Source organism: Myiozetetes cayanensis, unplaced genomic scaffold (assembly GCF_022539395.1).
Source record: "Myiozetetes cayanensis isolate MyiCay16 unplaced genomic scaffold, myiCay2020 scf10, whole genome shotgun sequence".
Taxonomy (NCBI): Eukaryota; Metazoa; Chordata; class Aves; order Passeriformes; family Tyrannidae; genus Myiozetetes; species Myiozetetes cayanensis.
This window is the reverse complement of record NW_026086605.1, coordinates 3,065,371-3,080,973: the sequence shown is the minus strand read 5'-3', so window position 1 is coordinate 3,080,973 and position 15,603 is coordinate 3,065,371. Positions and strand designations below refer to the sequence as shown.

Genomic DNA, 15,603 nt, shown 5'->3' with positions numbered 1-15,603 from the left:
TAAAGGTGTTCTCATGCAGCTGTTGCTTGAAGCTAAACCTAAAATATCTTCCAAAAATTATTTAAAAAACGTACTTTCCAGGAAGATTTTACTGTTGACCTGAAGCAGACTTGTATTCACCTAATGGAACCAAATCCTCAGGTGAAACCAACTATTATGTTGATTTATGTCAGGAGAGAACGTGGTACTTATTAATTATTTGATAATTATCAGTCTGTCGTGGTTTTTTCCAAGTGCAATTACCCAGATCTTCACATTCAAACTGGCTCAAAACAGTCACATAGACCATGATCCTAGTTCACAGTTAGGGCTCTGAAATTATACAAATTACTGTAAAATAAACCAAAGGAAAAGCTCAGAATCCACAAAATGACATAGTGGACTAAATTCTCTTACTCATCTGCCAGTGTTCTGCCTGCCAAATTTACAAGATATGAAGGAAATGTTAATTGGACATGCATGTGAGGAATAGATACTGCATATGGGACACGGATGCCAACAAACAGAAAACTGCATATTGCCTAAGCAGCTGCCCAGTTTTGCACATGCAGTTCCAGATTTTGGGCACACATTGCAGCCATACTTTACAAACTTTTTCAAAAATATTTAAATAACAAATGGAAATTCCCCTTTCCCCCCCCCTCCCTCCCCCGCACACACACGTGTGTTTGACAAGAGAACAGCTCTGCTTCGTGAGCAGAGGTAATAAATAAATAAATACTGTGCATTACATTTACCATCATTGTTCTAACTCACTCGAGTCAAAGTGTTGTATAGTACATATAATACTCAGCAGACAGTTACTCATATCTACATTCATCACTTTAGACATACATTTTGGAAAATTTTGCCAGTTGCCTATAAGAATTCAGCTGAACATCTAGCACTTAACAAGCCACAGTATCATATTTCTAGGATCTTATAAAATGTCATCAGGGAATGTTAGGGCATTACTTTTATTTGGTGTACTGAGGCAGTTTGTCAAGCACCAGCATTTACAACTCCCGCTTGCTTCAGGTTGGTGGAAAGATGACAACGTGTCGGAGAGCTGATGCAAGGAAGGGGAAATTATATCTATTCTCTGGTATAAGATTAATTGTAGAAGAAAGGCACCATGAAAGAAAGACAAATTTTTAAACATGTACAAGTGGAGAGATTTATTGCTCATGGTGACACATAAATCAACCAGTGACTGACTTTGATACACAAGCATAATGAGACAAGTCCAATGCTCTATTTTTCTCTGCCTTTTGATAGACATCCTAAATGTAGAACAGGTTTGTTTTTTCTTAGGAAATTATCTTACTCCCTTTGAATTTGAAATTTTAAATCCTTCTGGAGTTAACCTTATCAACATACAAACCTCCCATTGAGTTTGGCAACAGCCCTTTGTATAAGTCAACAACAGTTGTGGACTTTGACAATCATCCTGGGGCAGTTTAGTAAAAGTGGTCTTATTAAATCATATAGTGAATTGATATAGAGCTTTTTATCTTTTTTTAAACTCCTGTGTTCTGATACACTCCAGTCATCAAAATGACTTGAATTTCTTAAGGAACAAGTATTAAACTGGGTGTCTTTAACCATTGCACCTGAGAAAATTATGTTAAGCCTAAGAAACAAAATGATCGAGATGAGGTAGACTATTTAATCTGGCTGAGGGTTAATTTGAATGCAGTGTTGTAAGAACTTAGATTCTGTGATTATAAAAGTGTGTAGATTTCATTGTAATTATGGTATTTTTATAGCTGAATAGTAATTAAGCTAAAAATTTTTATTTACATGGTTGCTTATGATCTTCATCATATAAATTCTTCCATTTACAGAGTAGATGACTGTGTAAATTTATATACTAACATGGTTCCTTGCAGCTGTAGCCCATGCCAGGGCAGGGCAATCCAGACTGATAACAGAGGTGTCACCCCACATTCACTGGCTTTGGGGTGAAGCCCCTCACTGAGTTCCCTGTCTGGGCTTTGAATCAGAAGCCAGAAAATTCAACAGTGGGTGTTTTTTGCGACTTATTAAGCCCTATTCTTAGATGAGAGTAGGTGGTAACTAAAAAGTAATCCCACGTTTTTACTACTGGGGCTCCTGTTTTCTCAGTATGATCCTGGCTGTGTTTTCTCAGTATGGGATTGACAGAGGGAATATCAGAAAGGGTAGGTGGTAACACAGCCAGCTGTGTCAGCTGTTATTTAAGCTGCCACTGCACGCATGAAGCCTGATTAACCAAGACTATTCTAAATCTGGGCACATGCATCTGAAGGCTCGGGAAATGTTAATAATTTTCCTATGCATAATTGCAATCTAGAGCTGTAAAGATTTGGACTGAAACCTCCTGAGATTTGCTCGTTCAGATGTGGATCCAGATTATTGGCTCCACTTTCTTGGTGGAGTGGAGGACTATTATTTTTCCTCCACTTGCTCTGGAAATTGTACTTTATACTCAGATTTGGGCTCATCTTTCCTTTAAGTAGGAAAAAAAAAAATCATTATTAATAACTCCTCAGAAAAAGGGATTTTTATTTTTCTTTTTGCCTGGGCACAGGGCCCAGTTCTGCAGATTTGGGCAAAATACAGTTCTTTATAGCTCAGATATATGGAATTAGGCAGGAGGCATCCTGACCTTTCCACTCTGTCTACCTTACGAATTTTTCTGAAATCTAATGGGGAGAAAATTAGTGGGATTTTGTGTAAATTCCTTTAAAATTTAAATTCACGGCTGAATCCACCCTGTAGCATACTTCAAGAGTGTTTTTTCCTTCAGTTCTACAGGATTGTTTCAAAAAGTACATATATGAAAGCTGTGTTGGGCACTGGACTAATATTAAGATAAATAAAGATTTTTAATTTTTTTTTTAAGCTTTTTCCACTATTTTTTTTCCTATACACAACCTCTCCAAGCAACTAGGCTGGGGTGGGTTTTGCAAAGCCATGTTGGCAGCTACATCAAGGGGGAGCTTTACCTGCAGCCAGTGAAAAACTCAGCACAGCTTTGTAGAACAACCTTACGACGGCACCAGTTTGCTCCCGTTACTTTCATGAGCCCTTCTGCCGAGGACTAGCTTTTTATCTGTGGATGCAGCTGCTGATGGAAATCAATGGGAGATTTGTATTTGTGAAGCCTGCAGGACCACGGATCAATAGTGCTCTCCCAGTCGGAGGCAGGAGGTCCAAAGCAGCCTTGACTCCCTAAGATGTTAACGTGGGCTACTGGAAGGGCGTGGGCTGGCACTGACCCTGCCCATGACTGCCTCCCAAAACCTGGGCAGCTGAGGAGAGCTACTAGGGATAGGCCATTGAGTTTTGTTCCACACATATCATGTTTTACGTCTTTTAGGTCCCATACCAGGCTCCTCACTCGTTCAGCTGCGATGTGTTCGGGTTGTGCGATTCGCTCGTGAGGGCGGAGGTGTTGATGGAGCTCCTCTTGAGGATCTTGTTTATGATGTCCTTCCACGTCTTCTTGTACTGATGCCGGAGCAAAGAGTACACAAAAGGGTCTGAAACAGCTTTGCTGTAAGCCAAGCACTTGGAAATGATTCCCCAGTGGGAATTGATGTGGACCACAGAGGATAATTCAACAAGTCTGTGAAAAGGGGGAGGTAGAAAGAGTGAACATTCCTGTTAAAAACCCTGAGCAACAGCATAACTGAAAGACATTAACCCACCCCTAAACCGCTCAAGTTATTCCTGGGCAATTACAGCACAGCAAAAGAAAAGCAGGCCATACTCATGAAAACGTGAATGTTGCCCTCCTCTTACGAATTTTTAAGACTGCAAATGTAAACTTGAGGTCTGTTGGCCAAAGTAGTGTTGCTTGGCCTCATGGAAGTCTTATTTCTCTACCATGACCAATCTAAAAATCCAACACCTAGCCTGAATTTGTGGTTCTAGCTCCCCTTTAGGCCATCTGGGAAGCCACTCACCAGTGCTGTCCAGCTTTCCATCCAACTCCTAGAGAGAATTCAATGCTTTCAAACAATCTGCCTGAGTTGCAGAGGCACACAAGGAAGGAAAATCCATCATCATGAGGTGGCATATTGCATCCTGAATTTAAAAACTGGTCAGTTTAAAGGCCAAACATATACTTTTGCAATAAATCTAGCTAGACAAAACTTTTAAATTATTAGGGGAGGGAAGAGCTTCATATACTCCTCATACCTAAACTAGCACAGATAGTTCGCTGTGTACTCAGGGGGAGTACTTCTGACAGTGAAATATTGATAACTCCCCATGTCTTTGAGCAACACCAAAGGGCAGTTCTGTTCAATATGCCTCTATAGCTGTTAGAAACCATTGATTTTCATAGAGGACAAACAGCCACATGTGCTGCTAGAGAGCCCCACGAGGCCACGGCAAATCAGATCTCTGCTGAAACTCTCTTCAGCAGCAGATGTTCTTAAAACTGTCTGGAAAACACTTCAACTACTCATGTTTCTTCAGACAAAGCACCATTTCCAAGGAGCATTCTGATGCATGGCTCCTACAGCAGCAATAACAGTAATGTTGGCCCTTTGAGCAGTTTAGAGATGAGGATTTTTTTTTCCCTCAGTCATTTTATTCTCGTTCCATAAACTTTCACTGCACTGTGTTGTTTAAAATAATGCTGGCAGATGGCACAGTCCAGTCATTTGAGCATTAAAGTGGGACCGAGGAGCCTTAATTTGTTACAGCACTATGAACTTCTGCTTCTCTGTTCTAGCTTGCCCAGCAATTCCATCACTTTATGTGTCACTTCCACTGGAGCATGTGCACAGTGATGCTTTTTGGGGTGGGGGCAGCCAAAATGCTCTCTGGGCTCACAGATGTGTGAGACATTTGAGGTGACCAGGTTATGTTACATTACAATAGCCTGGATTTGCTTGTACCACTCCACTGGTGCTGCTTGGCTCAGCAGCTCTGAGGTCCCAAAGAACCTCCAAGTCTGAGGTTCTGTCCCATTCCTCTCTCCCTTCATCTCAACTAAACAAATGTTATTATTTCAACCTCCCCTTCTAACTCCTGGCCATTACTTTTCTTACAAAGTAGAAGGAGGACTGAGACAAAATTATCATCAGCTCCAGCTGCTGGGTGGTCTCATCTGGTGTATTCTCTCCTGTTTAATAAAATGGAGCTTACGACATCCAAATTAATGTGTTCTAAAATGAGAATTGACAATTTGGAAATTAGTCAGCTCCTGAGTCATATTTACATTGTAATCTACCATGATCCATCCTTCTTGTTGTTCTCCAGTCCATTTATTTGATGCCTACCTCGCATTTGGAATTTCATCATGTTGAATTTCATCTGGATGATTTGTTTTTACTGAATGCTTTACAGATGAGAATTTGATTATGTTTAATTAAATTCTGTGGACGCCTTGAATAACCAAAATGTGACAAATGTGTGTCTGAGGCTCTGTCAATCAATTCTATGAGACATTAACAATCATCTCCATTTAAGGCATATCAAACAGACACTTCAGGGTTGCGAGCCTAGACTTGCTAATTTTACCTTCATTGACTGATCAAATGAAAAGCCTACACTTCTATTAAAAAAGCTTTAAATATTTTCTTTGATTGAATTCTCCAAGTTTCCTTGACATTTACACATTTTTCAATTCTCATGTGTTATTTTTTATGGTAAATTACATTTGCAGTTATCAAGCAGCAAACACAGAAATGCAGCCAAACCCCAAGCTATGCGTTTCCATTTCATGTACAATTAAATGTCAGCCTTTCAAGGCATATCACATACTTTATTGCCTTTGAAAGGCTTTGTTTCTCATTTATGAGGGAAATTGTATGCATAGCTTCAATTTTCATGGAATGTTTCAGCCAAAAAGAAGACATTTTCAGTAAAGGAATATTAATATTTCAGTGCTACCTGTAAATTAAATTTTACAGCATCAGGTACATAATTCCTTATCTTGCTTTCATAAGCCACTCTTCTGCTGTTTGGTCTTCAAAACCTTTTTATTTCAAAGCTATAAGCTCTTTTGCTATCATACCTTGTTCATATTTTAGAAACTTTAGTTCTGTAGAGTGTGTCATGTCACGTGGCTCTCCAATTATTTTATTTCACTTTCATTAAACAAATGAGAATGGGATATTGAAGAGGATGACCTTGATCTCTATGCACGTAATACTGGAAATCCTTTATTTACATGTGCAGTTAATCACTACACTAATATATATTTACTGAACATGTGTACACCCAGCTGGAAGGCTGAGTAAATGGCAACATCTCTGTCATGCATTGCTTAAACCTGGGGCTTTAACTGAATTATGGAGGCAAGTCTGACTAGACCAGAGCCTCAAACAAGTTAAAATGTCTTGCAGTTCACGTGTGAAAGAAAACTGGCACTGCAGGCTGGAGCTGGTAGATGATGGAGCTCTTACAAGAAGAAATTCAATGCCTTCCCCAAGAATTTGTATGAACTCTTTGAGGTAACTTTTCTGTTTGTGCCTAATTCTGACTTTTTTTTTTTTTCCCCATACAAGTCCTGTAGTACCAGAATTATACACAGGTTTTTATTTTGGTGTTAATAATTTGAATAAGCTGATCATCCCTGGAATGTTCAAAGCCAGGATGGATGGGGCTTGGAGCAACCTGGGCTAGTGGAAGGTGTCCCTGCCCATGGCAGGGGGTGGCATGAGGTGGTCTTTAAGGTCCCTTCCAACCCAAAACATTCTGTGATTCTATGATCAGTTTATTTGATGTTCATTTGGACTTATTTTCACTTTGTTGCCTGGTGGACTGAATCTTTTCTGTGCTGACTTGCTAATGAAAAAGCCCTATTTTAATAATCTCTTCCCTGTACAAAAATGGCATCACAGTGATCCTCGGCAGATTTCTCCTTGACCAGCTTTGCCTCTGAAGCAGTGAATACATGACAACCAGAGAGGCTGTGTAATGAAGCACTATGAGCTTGGGACTTGCAGTTAGGCCTGCAAATCTTACAAATGATTGCTTTCAGTCACTGCTGTTCCCCAGAGCTGCAGGAACAGTGTGCCAGCAGCACAGGGGTGTAAGGACAGCAAACAGGACTGTCTGGCTCGTCCCCAAAACTGCCATTTTTCCACATGGGAGACAAATATCTCTACCTCACGTCATCTGGATGGAGATTAGAAGGCCACTTCAAATATGTCAACTTGTGATTGCATAGGAAAGTCATGCATTTATATGCACAAATAGGCAAGAATACAAGTTGCAGAAGAATTCTGAAATTCTTGTATCCCAGGCAGGATCTGCATATGCAGAGGGTAAGCAATCAGTTTAAAATCAGAGTTTATTTACCCCTTGTCCCCCAGAGATTATACAAGAGAATTTTAATCTTCTTCTGCCTGTTCCATCATCCTCCAATGTAACCTGAGGGCTTGGGTCTATGAACTTCTGTCTGATATTACTTCAGGATTTTTAATTTAAGGCCAATTTCCTCACACATTGACAGCACTTATTAACTTACATGAACAAAGTTATGTATTTCAGTATTCAGAAATGCCCGGAGTTTGAAATGGATATTAAAAACTTATCTTCATCTTTCTTATGAAAAAGATCCTTGGAGAAAAGAGGTTTGGAACAATGCTATTTAATTGCATGATATTAAATATAACAAAAGAAGAGATGTGCACTCATAGAAAAACCAAGAAACAAACTCTGCCTAGAAATATATAATATGTGATAATACATCTGTCATACTGATGGAGTGGAAACACTGAATCAAGAAGACCCAAATTCTACTGATACAATACTTAAGGTCATCTATTGAACTAATTAGGATGGTGTTTTCTTCGTAAAAGAAGTGCCTAATCTGATTTTCACCTTAATGTGGTCTGAAAAACTCTGCTTTATCCAGAGAGGCATTTATCTCTCTGGGATTATAAGCACAACTCCTTTGCTGGTTCATGGAACATCTAGTGACACCTATTTATTTTTAGTGTTGAAACAGAAAGATGTTGTTATTGTAAAGCCTTGTGATTTGCTGCTTTCAGCCTCCAATTCAGGGAGTACTTAAGAGCATGTTTAATTTAAGTGGATTGCTGATTAGAGCTGACTGACCAAATGAGAGGCTGAGCAATGTGCTCCCTCCTCTGTCTGCTCTTCCCTGCCTTCAAATGGGATTGATTGACACTCTCTTGTAAGTGCAAAGCACTGGGCATAACACAGAAAATACTACTTGCTTGTAAAATTAAACTCAAAATCTCCTTGTCCCCTCGATTTCAAGACCCTCAGCCCCATGTGTGAGGCAGAGGGAGGCACAGTGATTGATTCGTGTCCTTGAACATCCATCCATGCAAGTGTCCAGCAAGGTCTCTCAAGCAGCTGAAGAGGGAATTCCCCTTGGCACGCTGTGCTGAGTTCCCCCTGGGCATGTCAGAACTGAAAAGACCAGGAATGTGAGAGAATTCAACAGCCCTGGTAAGCCTGGCCAGCTCCCAGGGCGCATCTTCGTGACTCTTCTCATCATCAGTCTCTTTTATGGATCTTGTATGGACTAAAGGCAGCTTTAATCCAGCTTTTTCAATGATTTTATTATGCTGGATCTGAGTTTGACTGAAGTCAGCCTCACTAACTTCTACTTAATAGTATTGGAATAGGAGACACTTTAAAAATATTTTTTCCCTGCTCTGTTCTGCATAGCAGCATCTCAGTTTTTCCAGAGTCTTTTAATAAGGAATGCAAGCTATAAATTTCCTTCAACAGTTAGATAACATTTTTTCTGGATATATTCACTTTCTAATACTTTATATTTCATAGGAGTAATTTAGTGTTTCCCACAGGAGCCATTTCCAAAGATAAGCTAGTAGACAGATAGACATGTGACCATAAATCACAAGCAATTTTTTTTTGTTATGAGCCAGCACAGCTTTGATATTTGGTGTTTATGACTAATAAACTCTATCCAGTCAGACAAAACTATGGTTTAAGTCTGGGGACCCTGTTCTCACCTCAGCTGGATCTTGTTGACCAAATTTTTACAGTCTGACCTATTCAGGCAAGTGTCTTCCCCTGAACCAGGGAGGCAATCTAGGCAGTAGGTGACTACTTGGTCCCCCAAAAAGTCTGCAAAATTGTTTGGACTGACTCCCTAAATCACTCCCATGCGACCAGCACACTGACTGGGCTGTCTGAGCTGACTCTGATCAGAATCCTGCACCAGGACTGAACTGGATAAGCACTGTGACATTTTACATCGTTTGTTAGCTCAGTAAATGCAATCCCTCTTACAGGAGTGGAAGCAGTGCATGAAATTTTCACAGGAAACAGAACAATCTTGTGGCTCAGAGGGCCCTACTTCTCTGAGTTACAATTGCATCTCAGGAGCCTTTTCCAGGAGGTAGGTTCACACTTACCTTGTAATTACGTAAGGTGCAAAACAAAGTATGAAGGTACCAATAAAGGTACTTATTTTCTTTGTTGCTCGCTGCCTCCTCCTCTTCTGTTCTTCCAGACAACGCTCTCTCACGCTGTGTGACATCCAACACAGACAAGAACATGAATCATAATATCAGGTAACAGGTTTTAATGGCTTTACTTATGGAATGATGGGGAACAATCCTTCCAGTATCTGTTACGATCACATAAGACAATGCCAGGTGCACTGAATTTATGTGGGACAATATCAAGTATTAAGGCATTGTCTGACCATCTTACCCTCCAAAAAATGCTGCTTCCCTAGAAACAGCAATTCCAGCACCACTACCCTAGGGAGAAGAAGCTTCCCAGCAAGATGAGCAATAAACCACAACAAAATCCTAGCGGGAAAACATGCTCTGGACTTTCAGAGTGCTGCAACATTGGAGCAATCACTGTATCCCATAGCTATGAACTCTGTGTCCATAAATACTCCATCAGCCTGTGCAGCTCTGCACGCCTGCCGTGCTGAATGTTTTGCAAAGCTGGGAACTGCATAATAAATCCACAGCACTGTGCTATCCTCACTTCTCACCTCAAACCAGCCCTGTTTCTGGCTAAACAGGCACAAATTAGTCCCACCCCTTGTTTCCTCCTCGGACTAGAGCTTGTCCTTTGAGTTTCCTGCTGGTGGTCTCAGCAGGCCACCAGAGAGCTGCTAATTCCTTTGGTGTGCCAGCAAGGTGATGGGACCACGGGGCTGAGTGCTTTCACTGCAAAGCTGTGAAATTTCCTTTGAAATCAGCACATTTTCTTGTCAAAAGTGTTATTAATGTGAAATCTCATCCTGTTCCTTTACCTGCTGGAGTGACTCCTGTGCTCGCTGTGCTTTGTGAGGGAAGGGGCCGAGTTACTGCCTGCTCCAGGCAGGTAGATTGGATGGGGTTTATGTCCCAGAGTGCCAGGAGCATCTGTACCTGAATGAATCCCTTTAGAAAGGGCAAAACCAAAGCCAGACTGCCATCCTGAAACCTTCTCTGTGCACATAATTGTGCCACGTGTTGACTCATTGCACAGATCTCGTGGTGACGCAATTCAGGCAAACTGAAAGGGCTGGACCATGTCCTGTATCTATCTATCTATCTATATATAATATTTTAAAACTGCTTGACATTGGCCTCTCTTTTTTTATTGTAAATTTGTAACTGATGACTCACTCTCAGGCTCCACCCTCTCATGTGCTCGTAGCTGAGGCTTAGGGCCATACACTGCTGTATCTGCAAATGTTTTATCATCATCTAAACACGTGTTATGTCCTGAGGATCTCAGTGTGCACTGGTGATCTCTGTGGCAATGAGTTCCTCTGTTGCCTTTCCACTGTGTAAAAGAAAATGTGTTTTCTTTGTTCCATTCTGTATTTGGTCTTATGTTGCCAGTCCCCAGAACAGCTATCACGACATGAGGAAATAAATACTGGAGGAAAAGTTTGTTCTCCTTGAAATGACAAATCATCTTTCTTTCAAAGAACATGCCACATCTAAAAGCATTGCATGTTCTGTGTCTGAGTTATTTGCAGCTAGAAATGACAGCTGAGAAGAAAATCCACCTTTTCAAGGGAACCTATGGGCTTTCAATTCTGCAAGAGATGGGAAATTTGGAGTGTTTTTAGGTTCAGGCAGATTATCTTAGAGGTTCAACAGCTTCACTTAAGACCTGTGTTATTAAACTCATAGTATCCCAAGCCCACAGCAATATGGGAAAGTGTTTCTCCAAAGCAGGTTCAATTAGAGTGTTCTAAGGGTGGAGAGGGTGTGTATTTTTTATCTCTAACAGTTTCCCCAGTTACATCTTTTCCTTACTGGCACATACAAAGCTGTCTCTGACTCCTGTAGCTCACAAACACGACTGTCCTGATACACTTAAACCCAATTTCTTTTGTTCAGCCTTTCCAGATGTAGCCAGTAAATACCACAACACAGATGAAGGTATTTTATCTCATTCCTTCATATAGACAAGTACTTTGTTCTTGCACACACTTCCATGCACTAAGATAAGAACACATATGCAAGTTCCAGTAGTGACACCAGTAACAGAATGGGATTATTGACTAAGCTTTCATTAAAAGATTTTAATATCCTGGAAAATCTAAGCTATATCCTCTTGAAGGTTTGGTATTTAAAATAAAGTTTATGAGATACTGGACCTTAAGATGAGTAGAGCTGGATACACCAAAAAGATTGTGTAGATAATTTGAGTGAAGAAATACACAGATTAAACACTTAAGTGAAGTTTTTCCCAAATCTCTCACAATTCCTAAGATATTTTGGTCTTAAGAACAAAGTCAGGGAAAAGCAGGATCCACTAGAAATGCCTAAGCTAACTTGAAAGGACGTGTGCCCAAAACATTCCCATGAATTTGTATGGTATTTAGAGGTTTCCTTTGTACTCGTCTTGAATGATCTTCAGGAGGTCACTCGTGCCTTTCTAAGTCACAGGTAATAAAGCCATCTGCCATAATGCCTGTCACTAGACCCCCCTGAGGGTGGATTCTGAGTCATAGGAAGCAGAGAAATTGTCTGTACACATTTCTCAGCGTTGAAACTAAACCCTGGAAAGAGCTGGAGGAGTCAGGGCAGTCTAAGCTGGGGTTGCAAACTTTGCTCTCTCGTGTGAGTTCTCCCAGCATCCGTGTCTGTGGTGTCAGGTACACACTGAAAATGCCTGTGTATACACAATAATATAAGGCAAATGATGCCTTTGTTGTGTCAGAGCTTTATGAGCATCACTGACCCTGTGTTCAGCTCTCACAGGAGGGAAGGGGACCTGAGAGCTGGCCCTTTCAGCAGCAGGAGCTGTCACCGGTTAAGGCAGCACCTCCATGGGTCAAATCAGCCACCAGTTCTGTAATCTGGAAAAGAAACTCAAACTCTGTTTTCTTAGAGAGAGGCATTAGAGTAACCTGGTGTGAGAGGGAAGAGCTGTTGGTACAGGTTACTCACAGCAAAGTGCCTGTACCACTCTGTCTCTTCTGAAGAAAGGAAGCATCATTCCCACAGCCCCACTGAAGCCATTCCTCAGTGAGATGATTAGAAAATGCACAGAGAGCCTCAATTTAACCTAGACCATAAAAAATGCAGAGGAGGAGAAATAACATTGAGATTTTTGCCCTTTTTCTAAACTTTGCTGTGCAGTCCAGACATGCTTGAAGCATTAGGCAAAACAAATGCTGTTTCAAACAGCCCCAGAGAGATTATGGCACTGTCCTGGGAGTAACCACCACATCTTTTGGTACAGGAACTGAGACAGTCAAGGTACAGTTTATCAACCAGACAGCACATAGGACAGGAGAGTGTTTGTTCCTCAATTTGACTTGGTGAATAAGGGAAGATTTATACCTGTATTTCTCAAGAACAGCAGCAAGCCTTGCCCAAAGTTCTGCTCTGCATTCTTGGTCAAGAGACAGCTCAAAGAGCTTAACTGGAGAATTTTGAGCAAGTGCTTCTGTTCTTCCAACAGTGTGCTGTCCTGCCCTGATCCTTTCAGACTTATTTGTCTTAGCCTCAGGAATCCCCAAAACTTGACCTGTTTTTGAGGACAGCCACATGTGCCCTGAGCCCTGCAGCTCTGCTCCTGGCTGGCTGCAAACGGAGAGAGACGGTGTTTGCCTCCAGCTCGTGGGGCACAGGGGAGCAAGGGAGGTCAGATGGGATGTCAGGCACGGGACTGCCCTCTCTGCTTTCCTGTCTTCCAGGCAGATTTCTCCCCCCATTTCAGACACCAAACCTGCGCCCCTTCCAGATCCATAGATTGCCTATTCATGCAAGATTTATAACATAATCCCTGATGTGACTTCTGCTCAGCATCCCAGCCCGCATTCCTTCCCGCTCGGTGCTTGCCTTCAAGCCCACTATCCTTCCAGCCCCTGGAGGCTTTTCTCCTCCTGTGTCTCGGCACGAGGGGCTTGCCTAAAGCCTCTCATTTGAAATGGGCTTTATACATCCCTTTTTTTTCATATCAACACTGCTGCTGAATTCTCTCTCCCTTAAATTTAAATATAGGCATTCAAGCGCACGCATTTTGCAGATGATGTTCCCTTAGGATTCCGCCTTCAGGAATGATAAAGTTAGAGAGAGCACAGCAACAGGGAAACTGCTGAGCAAAGGAGCTGCAGGCAGCGCCCAGCTTCCCTTCCAAACTCCAGCTGAAGGGACAGGTGCAGCCTCCTCCCTCAAGGATCCAGAAACATTTTGGGCTGACAGTGCCAAAAATGCAAACCTATCGACCACTAAATCCACCTTCGGACACAAAGGGCAGGGATCTGATCACTGTCTCAAAGGGAAGTGCATTCTCAGCTAAAACTGCCTCTTACTTTGCCCTCCCTCCTGAAACAAGTCTTTAAGCCTAACAGAAAATAAGTCCTATAATCAGAGAAATAAACCCAAGTGAAAAGAAGCATGCAGAATAGAAACTGTCGAGGAGGATGGTTCTTTTTTACCCCTCCCCATCCCTTGGTCCAGTACAGATCAGACTGTTTTAACATAACACTGAACCCCCTCCTCACTTTTTCTGCCACGAATAGTCCCACTTGCTGAACACACAGGCACCTTACCTGGGATGGATGTCCACAAGCAGCACCAGGGTCTGCATAGTGATCACGTCAATCCTCTTACAGTGAAACCGTGCCACCTTCAGCACTTTTAGATATGTGAAACATAGGATTATAAGAGAGAGGAGGAAGCTGAGGGCGTGAAAGACCCCAGTGAAAATCATAAACTGTGTCCTATCCTCTGGTCTCTTGTTGTACAGGGTGCAGGAGGCATAGAGGTGATGGAAACCCACCCAGGAGAGAGAAGCTGCCACTATCGGGAACGACACCGAGTGCAACCACGTGTAGCTCAGTATGAGAGCAGCATCTCTGTACCTCATTTTGGAGTGGTAACTTAGAGGGAAGACCACAGCAATCCACCTGTCAATGCTCAAAGCTGCCATGCTCAACATGGAATTCGTGGTGAGAAAAGTCTCCAGGAAGCCCACAGCGTGGCAGATATGATCTCCTCCTGGCTGACTCTTGTAAATGATCCCGGCCAAGGTCAGGGGCATGCTCGAAACGGCCATCAACAGGTTGCAGAAGGTGAGGTTGAGGATGAACAATCCCGGGACCTGCTTGCGGATGTCGGCGCTGTACAGGAAGCACAGCAGCACCAGCACGTTGGCCAGCAGGGCCACGAGCATCAGCAGCACCACCACGAAAGCCAGGACCAGCTCCCAGATGCTCATGGTGCGTCCAGTCACAGGAGAGACATCTCCGAAACTGCGCCGCGCCGGCACCGGGGGAACATGGTGCGAGGTGCGCCCACCTCGCCCTCCTCCCCAGCCTGCTCGCTCCCTTGCATGCCCTCCGTGTTTTTGGAGGAGCTGCAGCTTTCTCCTCCAACCTCCCCCTCCTCGCTGCTCCTTTCCACGTCAACGCTTTCCGAGACGTGCACAAAAGCTCTGGGAATGCCCATCAAACTGCGAGGAGGGCTTAAAAAATATCAGCAGGACTGAACCACTGTCTCCATCCGGTCCATTTGAAGGAGAGTACGTTATTCTGAGAAACTGCTCTCCCGAGATCCCTAATTATCAGCCCCAAGCTCGCAAGCAATTCACCGAGTGAATTGTGCTCTCTTTCTCCCCTTGCTTTCTGTCTCTCTCTCTCTCTCTCTTTCTCTCCCCTCCCCGTCTCCTCCAACCCTCACTCCCTCCCAGGCTGACTGTAACCTGCTTTTTATGATCACAGATAAAAACCCCATTAATGGATTAAAGCATGCACACTGCTGGTGATTGGCAAACGTGATTATGTCATCCCTGCCCCACAACCCCTCCCCTTCTCCTCGCGACTGTGACCAGACTTTCCTCAAGAGAAATCCCATGCTTTCATTTAATTGATTTAGCCATTAATTTGCAAACAGCCCTGTAACTGAATTCCTGCGCTCCAGTGTGTTTCCCACGTTTCTGTGCATCACTTGCAGTGCTGCTGCTTGCTCTCAGCCAGGGCAGGGCTTTTCTTTCCTCTTCGTTAGCTGTGCTTAAAGAGATGTGGAAAAATGGATATATCCTGCTACTTCTTCTGGAGCTGTCATTAGGCAACCAGAATAGTTTTCCTGCTCTACTTTAGCACTTTGCAGTCCTGTGTCTCCAAGCATGATGCGTGGGAGGAAAATGATCGCCTTCCCATCTCCTTTAAAGGCAGGGAAATCAAAGCCCAGGTGCCCCTGCCAC

At 42.7% G+C, this 15,603-nt stretch overlaps 1 protein-coding gene across 1 annotated transcript; it reads right to left on the bottom strand.

Annotated features, from left to right (window-relative positions):
* Positions 1-656: 656 nt before the first annotated feature.
* GPR26 (G protein-coupled receptor 26) lies at positions 657-14,981 on the bottom strand. The gene is made up of 3 exons (XM_050305373.1): positions 13,952-14,981; positions 9,342-9,455; positions 657-3,592 (listed from the first exon to the last, which is right to left on the bottom strand). Exons 1-3 carry the CDS (start codon positions 14,617-14,619, stop codon positions 3,361-3,363), a joined length of 1,014 nt encoding a protein of 337 aa, XP_050161330.1. The 5' UTR covers positions 14,620-14,981; the 3' UTR covers positions 657-3,360.
* Between the last annotated feature and the right edge of the window lie 622 nt (positions 14,982-15,603).